Source organism: Zonotrichia leucophrys, chromosome 1 (genome assembly GCF_028769735.1).
Source record: "Zonotrichia leucophrys gambelii isolate GWCS_2022_RI chromosome 1, RI_Zleu_2.0, whole genome shotgun sequence".
NCBI lineage: Eukaryota > Metazoa > Chordata > Aves > Passeriformes > Passerellidae > Zonotrichia > Zonotrichia leucophrys.
The window spans coordinates 68,099,238-68,120,701 of NC_088169.1; the positions used below are offsets into that span (position 1 = coordinate 68,099,238).

Here is a 21,464-nt window from a genome sequence, read left to right on the forward strand (position 1 = left end):
TGTGGGTTGCAAGCTATTGTTTTATTCGTGTCATCACAAAGTGCTGCATTGTACAATTGTAAGCTAAGAAAAGTGGCTTTGAAGTGATGCATGAAGATAGAGATTTTTTGGGTTAGGATGGATTTAAAATCCTGTTTCAGGAATCTGTAAGGATGATGACAAAAAATGGGAAACAAGCTAGCATGAAGTAAGGTTGCATAAACTGAGTGGGCATGTGGGACTGTGGGTAGCAAAGATGTCAGAGAAATGAATGACAAAAAGTTAAAGTGGCTTCATAGTGGAAGACATGGAAAGGAAAGGAGAAAAGGAAACCAGCAGTAAATAGGAATGATGATGATGATAAGGAGCAACCAAAAATCTCAAGGGGACACTCAAATGAAGACCTGAATCTCTTTTTTTTCTCACATTATTGAACCATATAACATGGATGGGATTTTCAGCATTGGTTGGGTCTGTTAAACATCTTTGCAGTATTATTAATGCTATGTCTGAAACGTTGAAATGTTTAAACCACTTGGTGTCCAAATCTCATTGCATTCTTATGTTCAGATGCCTGACTGTGCTGTACACCCGTTACCAGGAGTTCACTTGGAAGTCTATATAATGGGAGAATTCCCCAGGGAGTCGATTTTATGCTAGACTTTCAGGAACAGTAATGGCTGCCTGATAGAGTGGCTAATTGCTCTGAAGTAGGAGTCCCTCAGGACATTTCCTGCTCCTAAGTTCTTCAGTGTGTCCCTGCATGCCTGCTGTCTTGGTGTGCTGGCTGCTTCGGTGGCCCCTGCAAGTCCCCTCTCAGCCCAAAGAGCTTGTGGAGTGTAGCACACTGCACACTGCTCAGTCTCTCCTGCACTGCAAACTCTGATTCCCCTGTTGCTGTTTGCACAGCCACCTTCTCGTTATTTGCATGAGGAAACTCATTGCCTTGTACCCCTAGGCATCTGATGATGCCTAGATGTAAAAAATTCAAATACAGACACTGTTCCCAGACCTGTAAAGTTTTGTGCTTGATGAATCTGCTATAATCTCAGATCTAGCAGTTTTACCAGCATCCCATTAATTTGGGAAAGGAATTCAGCATAATCCTTTTGCTGAAGGGAGACGTAGCTTCCTAAGTCCTTGCTGGAATAACACACCTGTTTTTTCTTGGGAAGTGCAGCCTTGCTGAAGATAGAAGGCTGATGAGAAGTCTCCCAGATGGCCTGTACAGAATTTGGTTGTAGTAGAGAACAAAACAATTGTTGTAGTCATTGAAAGAAACATTTAATACAGTCCCAGACTATGTATGAGTAAGAGAAGTGTCAGTAGCTCAGAAGGAAAAGCTGGATAAGCTGATCATCTAACCAGGAAAAAGCCTTTTCATAACAGTGCCTTTAGCTTGGCTTCATTTATTCCTTTCTGGAGAATTCTTCTCCAAATCTGTGGTGGTAGCAGTGAGTAGTCAGATAAGGTTCCGACTCCAACTCATCTCCTGATACCAGTGTCATGTGGCAATATCAGTTCAGATTGCCTTCCTTCTTTTTCATTCCCTCTTTTTTATTAATCTCCCTGCTTTTGTGCTGTGTGTAGAGTGAACAGGAGTTCCCAATTTCCTATTTTTGTATTACCCCTGATTTTATACCATTTTAGCATAACCCTTCCTTATTCATCTGCTCTCCAAGGTAAACAGTCACACTCTTTAAATCTCTCAGCATACAAGATTTATTTTTTTTTCATGTTCATAAATAATCAGGCTTCTCACTTTCGACCTCTCTAAGAAGTCAGAGCATGAATGGACACATTTGACTATTACTCACCAAGGGTAAAGAATTACACATAAAGGAACTACTCATGAAAGATCTTTTTCTATTGACATTTAAATTATATTCAGCCACAGTAGTTTAAAAGGTCCGTATTTTATTATAATATTACTAGTACCACAATATTCCATGAAAGGTTTAGGACTATTAAAATAACACTTTGACAGTTTTATTTGTCCCTTCCTTGCAAAACATAACCTTGTCTCTAACACTAATTATATGGCATGATATAAAATAATTCCAATGAAATTCCACTTTTGAAAACCTTATTATCAGGATTTATTGATGCGTGTGCACCATAGTGCAGTAAAACCTATAAATTCATTGTATGCTTATGGTTTATTTTATTTATTATATATTTGTACTATAAATGGTAATTTTACAGCTGCATGGTACAATTGCTGTTGCGTTATTATTGGAATTATTCTGGAAAAGTCCTACAGAGTGGATGGGAATGGGGTAAGCCATTAAACCTCTACCTAAAAGCATGAAAGGTTATTGAAAATTGTATCTGTCCTTATTAAATTGCATGGGGATTTTTTCCTTAGGGAATATGACAAGTTTTTAATTTTTCCATGCTCTACACCAAGTGCTTCCACTAGTGAAGTGAGATGATAATACAGCAATTAAGGTATTAAACTGCTCCTTACAAGCTGTAGATCATGGGATCATAAAATCATAGAATAGCATTGGTTGGAAGGGACCTTAAGGTTACAAGCCCCCTACAGTGGGTAGGCAGGGACACCTTTCACTAGACCAGGTTGCTCACATGTGAGCCCTTGTTTTGCCATGAATTTCCTATGTGAGTTGAAAAGTCATCCTTTCTCCTATTTACAAATATATTCATGTTCTTTCCAATTTAGCACCCTTACACTCTAATTTCAGAGCTCTGAAGAAGCTTTACAAATGCCTCTTAATGGAAACCTATCAGCCTTTTGTAGTACATTGTAGCTGTGGGATGGTAGAGTGATGCATTTGCATGTCCAAAATTTGGAATTTGGATTGTCCAGACTACATTTCTAAGGGTAACTGAGGAGTGGGATAACCCTATTTTTATGGCCAGAGAAGTGTCAGACATCCAATTCCCATCAACCTCACCTCTAACTTGAATATGTACTTCTGAAGTGCTTTAATTCGCCGTCTTTGAAATAAGAAGAGTAACATAGATAAATATCCTAAAGACTGTGATAGAGAGCCAGGAGACTAATGGCATCCATTGCAGTATCTCAGACTGAGCTGCAAGAAGAAGCTGAAACCTGCTAGAGCTGTTCTCATGCAGCTTCAGCCTGAGTGAACTTCTCCAAAGAACTCATGGTCCCTCATGAGCGCTCTTATGGGGAGACTTCAGAGTGGTGACATTGCTTGTTGGTGGCTTGACAGGTTTATGGGACACAAGGGTTGTAGCAGGACCTGTGAGACAGGGCTGTCTGAGTGACTACAGCTGCCTGGAGCATGCCTCAGCTCTAAGACTCCATCAGTGTTTCCTCCCCAGGAGTATTCTCTGGTTTAACTTTTGTACAGTTCTGCAGCAATTCCTGAGAGTAAAAGGCATTTTACCACCCTGGGTTGAGCTGAGCCTCCAAACTGACCCTAGAATGCCAGGCAGCCTAGAGTTTTGTTCTGGGAGATGCAGCACAAACTCATCCCAACAGTTTTCCTCCTCTTGCAGGAAAGAGTAAGACAAGTACCAAAAGTTGACGTAACCAGACTAACCATTTGCTCACTCATGCGGCTCCACAGTCAAATGCACTTCTTTCCAATTAATTGATTAATCATTTTCTCTAACATCCCTAGATATTTTATCTGAATATACTAAATTAGATTTAAGTGGTGAGCAATACAGGGGGAATACTAAAGTGAACATTAACAGTGATTTGTTACAGAAGATGAACAATAAAGGTTATCACATAAAGTTGACATAAACACAATAGATGGGGTAATTATTTACCTTATTTATTCTAGTTGCTAAATCCTTCACTGCATTGTGCAAAGGGACATCTGCATTTTAAATAAAAATGTAAAAATAAAAAGAGAGAAACACCAAAACAGAAGACAGAAGAAAAAGGCAAAAATATGATGAAATACTGATATCTAGACAGGAAAAAGGAAAGGACTACAGTAACTAGGTCTTAGCACTGATATTTGTAGATGCTGATAACTTTCCAAGCCAGAAAATTAATTTATTTACATGAGTTTCTCCTGAGAGAGCTGTTCACCAAACAACTTTTTAGACTGTTTAGACTTTTTAGACTTTTTAGTTCTCCTGTGCCCCTTCATGAGGGAAGGACTGTTCCATTGGTTTGACTTTCTTGAGCTTGTTAAAACACAGCTAACATAAATTAAACAGAACCCTTGGAGCACTTGAATCAGTTTGCTAATCCACCAGTAGATCATTCCCACCACTTTTGGAGGGTTAGTTTTCTACCAGCTTAGGGGGTTGAGCTGGGTCTCTGAAGGGTTAGCCGGTGTGCCACAAAGGGAAACAGGAGAAGCAGTCAGCTGGCTTTGGATAGGCAGGACAAGGATGTCCCTTTCAGAGGCAGCTGGCTGCTAGTCTGGTGTTGGGCAGAAACAAAGCAGTTTGGGAAGAATCAGAGAAAGTGTTGGAAGAGCAGGAGCGATGACAAACAACTGTCTCCATTTCAGCCCCAGAACAGCCAGAGCCACCCACATGGTTTGTGGGAGACAAGCTCAAACCTGTTTAATACTAAAGATAGACTCAAAGCCAAGACCCAGCTGTGCTCAGAATACTTGTCACATTTCCTGATTGAACCTCTCTCCTCATTTTACCCTGAATTATAACTCACTACCAGTAGAAAAATGAAATGGAAAAGAGAAATTTGTTTTCTTCACGCTTCAACTAGAAACTGAAAAAAACTCCTTATAATTCTAGTCCTGTGAGACATACTGACAGTTGTCAATATTTGGGACTGAATTATTATCTAGCCTTAATAATTAATGATTGTTGTTAACTGCTGCCCAAGCAGGTGGAAAGCAGTGGGCAAATTATGCCTAGGTTTTTTTTCCAGCCACAGAGCAGAAAGAACAGTAATGCATAAGGACAAACCCACCATCAGGTGTGCTGGGGCAAGCAGCCTTTTTGGTCCTGCCAAGGGAGATGCTGCTTCTGGGTCAGTGGTGGCTCACAGGCTTCTGGTAGGAGCTGGAGGAACTGTGCCTCCTGCCAGCCTTGAGCCATGTCCTCTCTGAAATCACTCTTTTCACCATGACAGCCCTTCTCTGTGCTGTTGACAAACTGCCTTGGTGCCACCTCTGAACACATGTGGGTTTCCAAGTCCTTCCATGTTGCACCAGGACAGTGCATCTGCTGGAAGCAGGATACAACCCCTGTACTAGCCTGGAAATGGGAACAGAACTGGGACAACACTGCCAAAAGTATTTCTACCACCCTCCATTGACACCTCCACTGAGGTCTTTTTGGTGCTGCACATCTCTTCCCAAAGAAGTCTTCACTAATGTTTCACTATGAAGTAAGAAAAAGTAAATATTAGGATATGAGCACAAAAAGAGAAGGTTAAACTTAGCATGTCAAATTATTGTTCAAACATTGCAGTAATGAAAGCATCTATATTGCATTCTGAACTATAACTTGGATTACATGCCCAGGGCAAAATAGCAGAAATCATCTTTGATGTCTGCTGAGGACTGAATCCTTTGTTGTGCCTTTTCACCTAAACTGTAGGAGGGACCAAGAGTGGAATGACTGGAACAGGTGCCCTTGGCCAGCAGGAACACATTTGTATGAGCTAAGTCCTGTTTTGGGCTGAGCCAGCAGCCTGGTGCACTTCTGTCCTCCTGCTGTCCTCTGGATAAGACCTGAAAGAGAGATATGGAAGGGAACTGGGCACTGATACTTGTCTTGAAACTCAGTGTCCTGGAAGATTAGCAAATCCTACTCAAGGCTGAGGTAGCCATTCAGAAAATGAGAATACTCCCCAGAAATGCCTTCATGGAGGATATAGAGTCAAAGTTTTGAAAGCAGAAGTTAATCAGTCAATTGTATTTGACTGAATACAGTGTGTTGCAAACAACCTCATAAAAAAGAAGTAAAAAACAAACCAAAAACACCACAAATACCTAAAACCAAAATCTCAGAGAAGAGTGAGATCTACTTTCTTGTTTATTCCCTATAATTACTCAGCCATTGCAACCTGAGATTTTTTTAGATCTTGTTTGGGCTGCAAGAATATTTCTCAGCAAGCTCCTCTGAGCAGCCAACTGCAAAAAAACACTGAAATATGATAAGCGTATAAGAGCATTAAATGGTAGCATTCTCCATCACCCACAGCCTCTGTCAGTTGTGTTTCCAGGCCAGATGAAGCTAGAATGTACGTACAGCTGTTCTGAGTTGTAAAATACATTTTGAAATGGGATTGATTTGTCTGTGTTTCATGAGATTGAATTAAGCAAAAGAAAAAAAAGTATAAAAACTTGTCTTTTTTCCAAGCATTTAATAGAAATAGTCTAACTGGAACATAATAGAGATGTGCTTTCAGCACACAGATGTGCTGTAGTGAGAGCCACGTTTTATGTAAGCTGCTTATTCTTTTGTGCACTGTCAAGAACTGAATGTACTTTCATACTCCGTTTTTTGGCCTTGACATGAACTAATGTCAAAGCAAATGAAGACCCGGTGGTAAATCCTTTTCAGCACTGCTAATGATTGTGACCATTGTGGAGTTGTTCCTGGCTGTCTAATCGTCTTTGGGATATTGAGCTTTTGATACATAGACCTTGTATTCTGAATTTTGATTTCTGCTACAAAATTTGCCGGTGTGATTCATTTTGTAGGGGATCAGAAAGGTGTGCAGGTCACACACTGCAGACTACATTCAAAGCAGATTTTATAGTGAGCTTCAGTGGGTAAAGTCATTAAGGGTATAATGAGTGATCTGAACAGAATTTCATGGGCAAAAGTTCACAACAGCATGTCTTACCTATTAAAATGCATTTTAGTAGAAAACTGATTTACAACTGGAATTTTTTTCACATGCAAGGCAAAATATGCAGAAGAGCAACTGAGCCTGATCATCTTCTTCCAGTTCCATTGTTTGCTTTATAGTTAGGGTTTTGCATTATGGCTGTCTAGACTTTACAGCCACAAATGTGCCAAAACCTTTGACTGGTTCATTCAGGTTGATTAATAAGCAACATAAAATGTCTACTTTCTTTAACACCTGCCCACTCTGTTTCTTCGTGCTTTGCAAATGTAAGAGGTGCAGATATGTGCTTTGACTTTGATCCTGTAAACCAAAACTGTTCAGGTGGTAGATCCTGATCTAGGTTTGGACAGCACAAAGGTTTCCCAGGTTTCCTCTGAACCCCACCTTTGTGTGGATGGGCCTCTGTTTTCAGCTGTTCCCCTGTTGGTCCAGGAGCAGCTGCACATGCAAGCAGTGCAGGTGCTGGGCAGGGCTGGAGCCAGCACACTGCTTTCCAGAATGTGAGCCCATGGAGCTTGGTAAGAATAGAGGTGCCCCTGCAATTGTCCCTTCAGTATCATGCCACCTGCACTGGGGTTTTCCTGGCAGTGCTTTCCATGCATTTCATGTGGCATTCTGCTCCTCAAGAAATGTCAGAACAGGAAAGAACGCAGTGCTGCTCCCTGTCACCCCATTTTCACGCTGCTCCACCTTCACGTCTTGCCAGCAACTTACCCTTGGGGGAGGGTAGATCACAGAGCCACAAACCTGGCTGAACAACTTCTGCTGCAGGGAGATGGTTAACACTTGGTCCCAGCCACCAAGGGGCTTTGTGCACCCCAGGGTCCTGTGGAGACAGGCAGGTTTCTCAGAGGGACTCTCTTCTGATGCTATAGTGTGATTCAGAGTGATGACAGTACTGTAACAGCAAATACATCCTATCAAATTTCTTTGTTATTTCTTTGTAATTGAAAGAGCTTCTAATTCAAAATAATAGAGTGTGAACTGTTTTCTCTTTCCTCTTTTTGCTCAGAAATCGAAGCAAAGGAAGCGTGTGACTGGTTACGTGCAGCTGGATTTCCCCAATATGCTCAGTTCTATGAGGGTAAGTTGGTCTTTCTCCTCTTTGTGCAGTTCTGAAAGTGCACTGGGCCCTCGCCAGGAGAGCTTGCAGTCAGCCAACTGCACATTTGACTGAGTTATGGCCATGGCTGGATGCTTCACAAAGCTTCAGCTGCTGGAGTCATACCAGTGCATGAAGAAAAGTAAGATTCTTACCCTTGTAACCATGGGAAGTTTAAAAAAAAAGGGGGGGGACATAGCTTGTGTAAACCCCAAAGGTTAAAACAAATTAATACAAAATATCTAAAAACATGAGGTTATTTTCTAAAAACTTTCTGAAACGTACCTGAAATAAAGACAGTAGAAATTATTGAAAATTTCAATCATGCTGAAAGTAAGACTGAAAACTCTGCAGAGTTACCAAAAGTGAATAATCTGAGTTGCACTTCACATTTGCGAAGTAAGAAAAGCTGACAGTTCAGTGCTACCTCAGTGCAAATGGTGGTGTCCCCTTCCCAGGTGCTAAGTTCATGCCCAGGGAAGCAGTGTCCCCGAAGGCAGGGCTTGGTTGCACTGCTGCTGTGTTCCATAGAGTAGTTTGGAGACTGGAGCTGAGTTTTTCCTGCTCTTCCCAGCTCAGTGCTGAGAGAGAAACTGTGGCTGAGCCTCGTTTTTCCCAAAGTGCATGTTCTCCCTGCCAGAGACACCCAGCTCAGGCCACTTGGGCTTATTAGCCAAAAGGCAGCCCTGCCAAACACCTCTGGACACCTTCCAGGGTCAGCATGAGTCTGGAGGCAGCACAGATCCACTCATGGAACGAGGCCCGAGGAGCCTCATGGGTCAGAGCCAAGTCTGCAGGGAATCAGCTGGGACACCACCCCTCCCCTCGTGTGGGGCTGAGGATGGCAGGGAGTGGGAGCTGAGGACACCCCCGTGGCCAGCTGAGCTCCATCAGGGCCCGGGTCCTGTTGGGCTGCTCAGGTGCCTGGGGACAGGAGCACCATTCAGAGATGCTCAGGTGGCTCCACAGGAGGCAGGCAGGCTCTGTTAAATCCAGCAAGGAACTAAGACTAATAAGCCTGCCAGACCAAAACTGACACAAATATGAATCTAGCACAGTCCCTGGGTAGCCAGCAGTACTTCTGTGTCTGCCTTGTATTCAGAGTATGTCACATAGTGACTCCCCCAGAGAAAGGAACACCTGCTGCCTGCTTAACTCAAAAGGATGTTCTCTCCAAAAAACAACCTGTGCTGGGCTCCAACAGTTCCCATGCAGTCAATATGTGCTCTAGACAGACTATGTCTCCAAAAAACAAGGTGCTTTTCACAGGCATCTATTATGTCAGTGTGAGCAGTAGTGTCTGAAAATGCTGGCTGAAGTTCCTGTGTCCCAGTGTCCTGCTGAGGTACATAAGCATGGCAGAGCAGTCTGGAGAGCAGCCACAGCACTGGAACCCATCCCACTGTTACAGAGCTGTGTCACTTTTCATTGCAAATGTCAGCTTCCAGCATACTATTCTGGCTTTTTAGCTAATATTGGGGATTATAATTCAGTTTGAGGGGGTTTTTTTGTCTGTTATTTGAGTAACCCTCTGTCTGAAATCATTGTTATTTGGATCTGTTTTAAAAACAAAAGGCACAGAACATTTCTGGGGCTTTGGCAAAGTCTGTCTAGCAAATAACTCATTAAGCCACTGTAATGAGAAGGGAAAACCTTGTTGCTCATGTAAAATAAGTGTGGTGGTAACTCCCTGATCTCATCCATTGTGCAAGGTGCTAAAATGAACAGCTAACAGTTGAGTATTTTTTAAAGCTAAAATGAAATAATTCTGCTGTCACTCTAGTGCAGTGGACGTTCAGCTATACCTTTAACAGAAAAAAAAACAAAAACAGAATGGTGTAAGAAAGGGTCACAGATACAGCTGGAAGGGAGACAGCTGAGTGAAATTGGTCATACTAGATTTCAGTGAGCAAGCACATGCAAAGCAATTTAGATGTAGATAACATATTTTCACTTGAGCAGCAAGTGGTCATCTTAATAATGTGTCTCCTTTTACAGACTCCCAGTTTCCCATTGATATTGCTGCAGTAAAGAAAGATCATGATTTTCTTGACAAGGACCTTGTAGAACCTCTTTGCAGGTAAATAACACTCCAAGTTTCTTTTCTGATAATTTAAAAGCATGAGATGATTTTTCATTGTTGGTATAGCAGCAGTTGAGGTGTGTGCATGTCCAGGTGCATTAAGTGATGAGATCTATAATGCCACCATCCTGAGTTAATTTCTCTTACAGAAGATGCTGCAGTAGGGGACCCACTACATCACAGAAAGCATCACATAATTTGAGAAGACCCAAATCCAATGGATTTGAAACAGATGCTTTTTAAGAACTAACAGTAGTGCAAGCAAACCCTGAATAAATAAGAGTCACATTTGAGTCTCACACTAATAACTCTTATGTCTAAGTCCAGCAAAAAAGATGAAACTTCATTGCAGAGAATTCAGTAAGCCCTTTTCTCTGGCAGCAGGCACGGATTTCATGCTGCTGTGATTCTCTTGGTACTCTCATTTGGCACCAGTAGCAGAAGCGGGACCAGACCCCCCAGTAGTACAGCTGCTACAACTGATCAGTGCTTTGGCCCTCCCAGCTGTCCTGTGTTTGCTGTTTATCTTGCTTTTTGTACTCTGTGATGAATATACCATACTGCATTGCTCAAGTCCTGTCCCCCAGGACTCAAGACACAGCAATTCTGTGGCAGTTTTGCAAAACCACATTGCAGAGACATTGTTCCCCTCTTCTTTCCACTGTGCTCAGCTCAGGCTGGTTCTGCTCCTCTCCTCTTCAAGTCAGGACAAAGGAGCATCTGGCCCTTAACCGAGCAGGCTTCATTACATGTTATGGAAACTTTCACAACACCAACATCAAGATAATTGGACAAGACTCTGTTTCCCTTTCTGCAACTGTGGCTAAAGTCAGCAGAGATGGCTTTAGGAGATGCTGTTCCACATCATACTTACATTGTAAGGATTAATGAGTTTGTGGTGGAAGAATGCAGAAAAGGTTTCTGAGAATCACCATAAATAGGGGTGATAGAGACTTCATCTAGTCCACCTCTCCACCCCAGACTATGCCCCCTTCTTGGCAGGTCCAGGTAGTTTCTGGACATAGCTGTCAGACTGCTTTTCCAAAATTCCCCTGCTGCAAGTTGCTTCTCATGCTATCTATTGTGGCTATGGGGGACAGAATATTATCTGTGTCTATGTAATAGCCTTTATGTCTGAAGGTAAATCAGTCGGAAAGACTTGGATTCTCCAGTGATCTCTCTCACAGATGCCTGAGAACAGAATTAATTGCAGACTTGATCCACTGCTGTTCTGTGCTGCCTGCTGAGAGAGATTGCTGTGGGGGGGATACCTTCTTCCCATACATTTGCACATCCCCCTGCTTCAGTCTGGCATGATGGAAGGCATGCTTTGCTGCAGTTTGGGAACTGGAAAGTGATAGAGATAGGAGATTGAGATCTCTTCCCCTCTGCCCTTTACCACAAAATTGAAGGACCATTAAAAATGCAAGAAAGATGTCTGTTCCTGCCCCTTTCTTGTGAGAGAAAACAGTGAAATATAGTCATTCCATAGCTCTGTGATGCTCCCTAATCATTCTTCTCTGAAGTAATTTGCAATGGTGTTGCTGCAGTCATGGTCACCAGGCATCCAACACCTACACAGCTAAAAATGGGAACAGCTTATCTCTTGCTCTTCCAGCCTCTCTGTAGACTCACAGATACACGTACAGTTACAATGTTGATATATTTATGAGGATTATTTTCAAGCTGAGAAGTTAGAGACTTGGTTGGGTTGGGGGTTTTTCTCTTTTATTAAAACATGAGGGTTTGAAAAATTAAGTAGCAGCTAGATACATGCACTCATGGGGGAAAAAAAAAACTTTACATTAGCCTAAACCAAGGCACAATGATGAGACCTATAGAAAAAAAGCATAGACACAGATATTTCCACACTTTAAAGATAAATGGGTTTATTACTCTCTAACTACTTCTTCTGTAATTATTTTATTCAGAAGACAACACTTGTTTATTTGACTTTTTGTTGGGAGCTTTTAAACAGCTTAGATCTTAAGAAGGAATAGCTCCTCATAATATTAGAAATACAAGTATTATGTACAGGTAATGTTTTTGTATTGCAGACATTTAATTGGATGTAACGCAGCAGCTTCAAACCCTTTGCTGAAAGCGAGCTGTAAAAAGCCATTGTACCAAATGCCAAGATTCATCAGAAACAGTCAGTAGTGTCCACTGCTGCCCCCAGTTCCAGCTTTGTTACTCTGTGAGCTATCAAACCAGCATCTTCCAAGTTTTCCAGTGCATTGGAATTCCTCACAGCTCAACTGACCACTGTGGGCAGTTCTCTGCCCTTCCTTTGCTCTGTAATGTTACTGCAAGGTGCACGCCAGTGTACCACATGAGAGCTGCAGGCTGTGGTGCACTTTGAGGAAAGAGAAAGTTGAAAAAGGCTGGTTATTATCTCTGTGTGCAGATTCCCAGGTTGGCAGTCAAACTTCCATTCTTCTAACATTCAAAGCTGCCCTTAAAGCTATGCGTGACCAAGCCATCACACTGACTAATAGTGCATTCAGCACATAGTGCTGAACAAAATGGGCTTCTCATTGCTTTTTGGAAGATAATTTTAAAGCTGAAATGCCAGCATGGATAATCAGTTAGAGCAGTTTTAGCTCTGAATAGTAATAGCATAAACAGTGAATTTCTCTGCTCTTGTGAGTTGAAATCAGACTCTCCATCTCATTTTATAATCAGTTTTCTTATGGCATTGAAGTATACCAGACAACGTGAGGCATAAATGAGGAAGAACCTATTTTAAGACAGCTGGTAGTATTTTTGTCAGAAAGTCTAAGACTCCCTGTTGTAAAAGATTTCAGTGACCTTTTTGAGATATTCTAACATTCCTGCTGTTTACAATATAATTTGAAAATCTGGCAGAGTAAAAACCAAATTTGAGGCCTTTGGGTTAGAGGCGTATCTATCAAGAGATTCCTCTCAGATTTTATTGAGTAATGAACAATAGAGAATTGCCAGGCAATCTGCAGGCAAACGCTGTCATCCTGCCAAAACAATAATTGAGCATGAAAATTTTATAGCTGTGTCACGTCCAAAATAGCAGCAACCAACTCTGCTCTGGGAACTCTTGTGGCTGCTGTGATAAGAGGGTGAGAAGGAGAAGCCAAGCCATGTTGTGCTTTTTGTATTCACGTAAATACAGTGACTAAGAACATGAAGAACAAGTACATCAGAGTCTGATACATAGTTCCCCAAATCAAGCTCTTAAAATTTGAGTTGTGCCAAGCAGTCTTTTTTCCCTTAGCATTTTTTTTTCCATAGCTGTTGGCTCTTAGATTATAAACAAAGTGAAGGTTGCTGTATGGGATGGGACATCCTCCCACCAGAGTTCTGAAATGATGGATGTGCAGTCAGTACCATCTGCTGGGTTATCTTGCTCTACGTCCTGGGGGAGGATAAGCCTGACTCTCCCCATGCAGGACAGAAAGCCCTGCTCTGGAGGCAGCAGGATTGCTCCCCTTGACTTCCAGGAGAGATTGCTCATCTCATGTGAGCCTGGAGCCTACAAGGTGACTCTCTCAGTGGCAGCCATGATAAAAAGTGATAATCTCTTTTTGCACAAAACTGGTAGAGCAGGGCCATGCCAGTGCCAGCCTTGCACACCAGCCCTAATGGTGCTGGGAGGACTCTTATTCAGTGTTAAAACCTCAGCAAAGCCCAGCATTAAGCGCTTGATGTCCTCTTCCCAAAGCTGACAGCATCAGAAGAAGCCAGGCACGGACATGTGTACTCAGCACCTAAACTTGGCTAGGAATAACAATAAAACAGATAAATACTGTTGTGGTTCCCTCAGAGAGGCATTTACAGAACAACAAAATCCATAAGAGAGGGCATCTGTGGATCTGCTGATGCAGGAGACACTGTACTGTCCATGCTTGTCCTCCCCATGATGCCTCTCCTGTGGCCCTGGCTGCATTCCAAAGCACCTGCTTGAAAGCAGCTGCAGAACAGGTCCAGAGATCCACCTGGAACTCAAACTCACTTCAGAGCTGTCTCCCTGTCACTGGGATTGCTCCCTCTTACTTGGATTTCTCCTAAAGCAGGACAACAGGTCCCCCGCAAGGTTTTCCAGCTGGCTGAGCCTGCATAGCTACAAGCTTGTATTTATTTGTAAACACTGCTCAATGCTGTAAAGAATGCAAAAGCTGGAGATTTCCTGCTTCTGAAAAACTTCTATCATAAGAGTTAACAATTACAGCACTGGGGTTGGGATTCAGAGCCCTAAGGACTTGTGTCTGTGGCTGTCTTAAATCTCCTCAGAGAGCCCAGACTTCTCCATGTGTTGGCTGGACAGAGGTACCTGCAGCAGCTGAAGGCCAGGCTTGATACTCCAGGGGATCTAAAATTGCACCAGAAACGTCTGTTTGGGCACCTGAATATCACTGCTGACTTTTTAAGAATTATTTCAAAGTCTTAAGCCATCTTTGATGCTCTGGAGAAAATAAAATTAACATCACTGAAATGCTGTAATACATGTTTTCCAGTCTTTCCCTGAACAATGCAGAAATTTACAGATATTTTCAAATGCATCCTAGATTATTTGGGTTTTATACAGCCATCTCTCTTGTGTTTATTTAATGTGTTTTTCCCTGCCTTTCCTCAATTCCAGACTTTGTGTTTTGTTAACATTACAAACAGCATTTTTTTCCCATGTTTTTTAAGCAGTGGCATAAAAGTGCAGTGCTCCTCTCACTTCAGCTGGAACACTGGTGACAGCCTTTGTAGCCAGAAACTTCTGGGGTTTTTTTATTTTTGAATAACTTGCTGAGGAGTTGACTGTCAGTCATCTGACAACTTTAAACTGATGAAAAAAACTTTCTGCCACCACTGGCACATCAACAAGGCGAAAGAAGCTGAAAAAGACTGATTTTGATTTGAGCTGTTAGTACCAGACAAACTCACAAATATGATCATTAGTTCTGTAATTTCCCTGGCAAATCTTTCCACAGCCCTGGAAGAGCCGCAGAAAACATAACAATGTTTTGCAGAGGGGTGAATTTAAAACCTGGGGTTGAAGTCCCTGGCGCCCAGTAAAAAGTAGTTTTGGTTTTGGTGGAGCTAGTGTGGAAATGGAGCTAGACTTTTCCCTTCAGCACAGGCCAGCTGACAAAGAGGTGCAGGAACTCCAATATTAGCCAATATTCAGCACTAAGAGGAAGCTGTCCCCAAGATAGAAAGCTGGGCTGGAGTCCTTTGAAAATGTGCCTCTGTGTACTTGAAATTGATATCGATACACACATTTAAACATTTTGTGCTCAAATGAAGCACTGAACATTATTCAGCCTCAGGGCCCCAAGAAAATGCTACTTTGGGTTGAGAAATTCTGTGTTTGGGCAAAAGAGGAGTTTTGCAATAATAGATGTAATCCCAGAAGAAGATTTGTGGGCAGAAGGCTGCAGATATAGCTACACAGCCACAAACCCTGGAATTTATTTCAACATTGCTATCATGCATGCAGGGTGTGCTTGTGCATACATTAAACCCAAATTAATACCACGAGCACAGGACTTTTCTGATGCGGCATAACAGATTTATTGGCTTCAGTCAGGGAGGAATATTTGATCTACAAATGAGCAGGTGATTTTTTTTTTAAAGGAATATCCACATTTGGTGGGTCAGTTCTTTGTTAGTGGTAGCAATCTGAAAGGTATTCTAATATTAGAAGTTCTGCAGAGGAATATGTTAATGCCATAATCTTCTTATGTTATGTGAGAGATTATATCATTGATCTGATAGTTTTTTCATGTGTCCTTGTAACTTATCACATGCACTTCAAATGTTAAGTTCTGGAAATTAGAGGCCTCTCACTGCAACCCAAAAGCAACAGAGACAGGTCTTGCTATAAAGACACAGGAGATGCAAGCAGCCAACAGAGGAGTGCTGTGGGCATGTGACTCTCTCACTCTGCCTCCCTTTATTTTGAAATTCAGTCCTAGATATGGAAAATGTTCAAAGTTGAACATATTTAACTTTCAGCCTCTGCTTTTAGAATTTGGATGGTTTCAGAAATCAGGATCTTTGAGTATAAATAAAACCAAATCAATTATCATTACCACAGGAGGTTCTCTATTGAAAGAGCATGTTTACTTGTCCTCTGGCTGTCCTTGCACAAAGACATACACACACACACACACATACACACACAGAGATTGTCATTTCAACTCACTGTCATCACAGGGTAGCCTTGGATTTAAGGAGCAGAAGCCTTACAGAGACTCTGGTAACATCAGTATGAACATGGTCAAAAATAGCTAAAAATATTTATTTTAAAATGTTTGATTTTTTTACATGTTGGGTGTGTTAACCTGTGTGTAAGATCCACAGATAGGAGAAAAGAAACTTTTGACTTTGGAGAAACTTTTAAGTAGCAGCTAGAAGTTCTTTATGTCAACTTCTTTAAAGTACCAACTGCCAGAAGTGAGGAACTGCAGCTGATTTTTTGTTGGGTCTTTTACTAGTGCTTTGAAATTCCCATTTTAGACCAATTATGTTACAGTCATTTTTGATGCCTTAGCACAAGGCAACTTGCCTCCTTCTCTTGTCATTTCCCCAGCTATCACAGGTGTTTGTTTAGAGTTGTTTCCTGAGCTAAGTATGGAAATGTCTATGAATTTAAAAAGCAATCTATCAAACCTGGCTGTCAAGTAAAGTGAAACTAAGGGTCCCCTTTCATGTAGTGGTCATGTAGCTGGAATAGATGACCACTATCCTTTCTGAAGCTGTTATATGTGGTTTGCACCCTACAGTAAGATAAGAGAGCATGTTTTGAACTTGCAAAAAATCATGCCCTTTAGTCAGAGGCTGCTAATCTTTTGAATTTGCTTTGCCCTGTAGACGACTGAACACACTGAACAAGTGCGCCTCAATGAAACTCGATGTGAACTTCCAAAGAAAAAAGGTAAGGGAACTTCATCAAATATACCCTGGCTTTTGTGATAAAACCACCCCAATCTAGCCTTTAATCTAGTACAATGCTCTTAAAAGTAAGTTAAGTTTATTTTACTTTGAACATGCACGTCAGCATTATCTGGAGGCATAATAATGTGAATTGCTGAATCTTGAAATCATGAATAGAACAGAAAATGTGAGTAAATACTACGTGTGTTAGAAGGGCTCACACAGTACTTAAAGTTTACATGTGTGCAATTAAAGTTAGTGGGTGAAAAGACAGTAAAGCTTCATTAGACTGGCTTGTTTGTCAATGCCATATGAGTACACAGTGGAAAATCCTGCTCAGAAAAAATGGAAGCTGCTCAGATGAAAACAACAGCTTTTCTTTGTTTCTTGTACTGACTTCTTCCCAGTTAAGAATATGAAAATAAACTCTGTCATCCTTACAAGTTCCTGTGTAACATGGGAATTATCTGAGCATAAAGGGTTTCAGTGAGGGCTGCAGAAACAGCCTGTTGATTTTGAGTTTTGTAACATGCCCAGCATTAACTGTTGAACGTTTGGTTTTCTGGTCACAAATTCCCCAAAGTCCTTGAGCGTTGTTCAATGCTAGTTGTCAACTCTGAAAAATCTTGGTTCCTGTTTTTCCTTCCTAGAGTGTTTTTCTAGTGCTCTTTAAAAACTGACTCCAAGAGCTGAATTTTTGATGTCTTTGCAAATTCAGTCTCATCATATTCTATTCAGTGTTTGAGGGAACATGAACAGACGATGGTTTTAATGTCCAGATATCCCACTTTGGCACATATCTGCTTATTCCTTTGTGTACTAGCCTCTTAAGCTTCTATTTTGTCCATTCCCTAGAGCTGCAGGGACTTCACTGTGTATGGTTTTGGGGTTTTTTTGTCTTGGGTTTTATGTTGTGTTAAAAAGGGAGGATTTTTTTTTGTTGTTATGTTTGTTTTTCATTAATTTTTTGCTGCCACTCCTCCTTGTTCTGAATGGACTGAAGTCCTCAGCTGCTCTCCTCGCAGATGACCACTAATTTGTGGTGGAAGAGACATGGCTCTACTTGGTACTCTTTCAAGGGTACAGAAGCTAGTTGAGTCCATACCTGCACAAGGCCACAGAGAAGCTGAGCACAGAAAAATGTAGACAAAGAGGAGTTGGAGGAGATTTTAGTCCACACATACAGAGCAACTGAAAGTAGAAGAGAATGTGGGTGAGAGAAGAGGAGGGAGAGCCTGCTGACAGGAGGAAATGTAAATGCAAGTGTAAAAGCCAGAATCTGGGTCTGAAATTGATCACCAAACTAAATAAATCTTTGGCTGTAGATAATGAAATGCAAAGTCAGCCAGCTTTGGAGCTTCAGCATAACAGGTATGCACAGGACTAGCAGAGCGGCTTGAGTGATTCACCAAAATATGGCCAAGCAAGCTGCCAGGCAAGGTTCCTGTGAAAGACAGCTCAGCAGGAGAGTTCCCTACTGCCCACTCTCCCACCCAGAGCATTCCCACTGTGGGCTGCTGTCTTCCCTTGGCTTCATCAAGATGCAAACAGAAATGCTCATGTATGTGTTGCAAATATGTCTGTAAGCGATTTGGACAGACAGAGATTAGCCTTTGGATTAACTGCCTTCTGCAGCTGTCGATTTATGAGAATTCCTGCCCCCAGCTGGAAAAATGTGGCAGAATTCCACCGCGAATAAATCCACTACTTGCCTTTTGTTAGCATGCCTCTGTATTTCAGGCAAGTACACCCTCAGTCAAAAAGCTGCACTATTTTAAATCAGCTGTGACAAATCTGTGAATCAAAACCCCTTTCTTTTTGGCAAATGTTACCAATCACTCCTCAAGAAACTTGTCCCTTCTCATCTTCCCAAACATAATGGTATTAACTGGACTTTTGAATATGCTCCAAAGCAGTGCACTTGATTTCACCCCAGGTCAGTAGAATATACAGTCACTGCTCCAAAATGTCTGCTCTGCCTGTGTCAGATGAATCATTGCTTTCAGACCTTCTCTTGATCTGCTGTACCCCTAGCTGGTGACACGTGGGTGGGCTAAGTGCTCTCAACATTTTTTTTTGGAAAGTTTCGTTTGTCAGGACACTCAGATATCTGACAAGAACAGTGGGTCATTCAGGATGTTTGTGGCTTCCAGAATTTCTATTGATTTCATCAAAAGAAAAGCACAGTATGTCATAGGACTCACAGTGCAGCTGAATTCGTAGTGAGTCACTATGGCAGTATCTCAGCATCCAGATATTTCATTTCATATTTGCCTGATTTTGCTTCTGATGAAACACAAGCATGTTTCTTTATGAATTAAAAAGAACCCAAAACTACGCCTTTATTTAACTGAGCTGCAAATTTTGACACTGAAAAGCCTCTAAGTATTTTCTAAGTGATTCTTGGGCAGAATGTAATCCTGTCTTTTCTGTGGTTGGAGGAAAAACTTGTTTACTACCAGTATCCATTTCTGTTCATCTCTGCTTTGTAAAAAAAAAATCCTCAAACAAACAAAACAAAAAAAAGCCCCACAAAATAAAAACTCCACAAATTTTTGATTTAAAGTATATTTACCACTGAATTTATTTTTATTTCTGTCTTCTGCTCTATGCTCTCTTCTTGGTGTTTTTTGCAATGTCTCTAACACTTTGGCTACTTTAATAGATTCCAGCTTGTAGAAAACACAGGCTAAATCCTGTCAGCTCATACAGTAATGTCAGTGCAGCTACAGGGATTTGTGTCAGCCAAGAATCTTCTTTAAGGTCCCTTTGGCATATTGCAATGTAGAACAAATTTTAAAAATATGTTTATCCTGCTGGCTGGTGCCACCAACGCTTCAGCAGTGGTATGCTTTGTAGATATAATTACCACTGCTAAATATTTAAAAGTACGTACCCTTGTGGTTTTTAAAATATCCACTTTGTGGCACTACTAAGACCACAATAAATGGATTTTTTAAGTTCCTGAGGCTATGCAGTCCTTTGGTCCATATATGCATACAGCAAGCTGTGGAGTTAAAACAAAGGTAGAACTGTCTGATGTGCAATTTCTTTCCTGCAGACAAAATGGCCAAAGCAGTATTAGCCTTTTCTAGCCCCTTCCCTCATATTTCACTAGGTGCTCAATTTTTCTCTTTAACAAGCCACAGAATGAGGATCTCCATTCATTCCTGTAAGCTCACAGGAACACTGCACACCTCAATGGTAACAAAAGAAAGAGAAATGCCTAAACCCAAAATTTCACAGCTATATTTTATTTTATGGTTTGGACACAATCTAAAACATCTGGCTGACTTGGAGTGATAAACTGGCAAAAGTTTATGGCTTCAGTGAGACCTGGCACGCTACGGATCCCAATCTCTAGCTTTTGAGGTTTTATGTTATTTAAGGTTTTGGGTGCTCTTGTAAAATTTGGTCTACATTTTCAATTAGACAGGCCAGCAAAGATCTAGTCAAAGATTGGAGATAACTTTACCATCAAAACTTCATATAAAAATACTTCTAATAATAGACTTTTAAAATGAGAATTTTTCCAGTCCCAAAATAGTCTTTCTGGTTTAGCACCTCATTTTAGTCTGACAGCCTGTCATATTTTACTGCCTTCATACTGCTTCCAAGAATGTGAAGAGCTGTTTGAATGTCATGTAGGTGAAGTTAGTTTGTTCTGCTTTAAAACAAATGCACAAGAATAATGCAGTATAAGTCCAGTTCAAAGTCAGGAAAAGGGTACTCATTAGCAACCATGGGCTTCATGCTGAAGATGTATCTTTTTTGTTGGAGCAAACGGATGAGAAGAATGTCATAGGGTGAGGTTTTTAACTAAATTTTTTTTCAAGGCACACGTTTTCTGCATTGCAGAGTAGCTCCTGGAGCTACCTAAACATAATGAGACCAGAAAGGGTGTGGGGTGCTGCTGCCTTGGAAGAGGTTGAAGGAAGCCAGAGACAGTGGGGCAGGCTGCAGGCCATCAAGTTTGGGGTGCCTCTACTGATGACAGCAGTGAAGCCAGTGGTTGCCCATTGTAGGAAAGCTAACCTCAGCTGCAGATGCTGCCCCATCCCAGCCTGAGCCTGGCTGCTCCTCCTGCCCACACCCCCATGGCTGCCTTCTCTGCTTTCCTTTGCCTGCACTCAGACACACCCTAAGCAATACTGCCAAATATTTTTTATTGCTTTTTAAGCATCATTATTATTTATCTGTTGTTATAGTCCTGAAACATAAATCTTGTTAGATGCATCTGGCCCATGAAGTTTATAGATGTGTATTTAGTTCTCACTGCAAACCTACGTGCAGCACCAGATATTTGCTGTCTTGGATTTTTAAATAGCTCACATTGCTGTAGTACCCAGCCACTTCCATGTCTTTACCATGTGTATCTTAACACCATCCCTGCAAATCAGGATTCTTTTACTTTGGCCTTTCAAAAGGTTTTTTTTCTAAACAGTCACTGTGAGCATCAGCCCTACACAACTCAGTGCACAGGCAGTCCATGGAAGCCAAGAGGTATCAGTGGGACTCCTAACACGGAGCAGGCTTTTATTTCTTTCTTGTTAAGATATTTGCAGTCTTTACAATTGAATGAAAGAGGGTGTTATGAAAGGACTGATAACCAG

At 41.4% G+C, this 21,464-nt stretch overlaps 1 protein-coding gene across 5 annotated transcripts in view; it reads left to right on the forward strand.

Annotated features, from left to right (window-relative positions):
- STARD13 (StAR related lipid transfer domain containing 13) overlaps positions 1 to 21,464 on the forward strand; it is a 282,314-nt gene that overhangs the window by 237,483 nt on the left and 23,367 nt on the right. For all 5 annotated transcript variants that reach the window (XM_064716212.1, XM_064716230.1, XM_064716220.1 and 2 more), the window contains 3 exons: positions 7,776 to 7,847; positions 9,864 to 9,945; positions 16,789 to 16,852. In XM_064716212.1, coding sequence (XP_064572282.1) covers positions 7,776 to 7,847; positions 9,864 to 9,945; positions 16,789 to 16,852 — 218 coding nt within the window. The remainder of the gene's footprint in view (positions 1 to 7,775; positions 7,848 to 9,863; positions 9,946 to 16,788; positions 16,853 to 21,464) is intronic.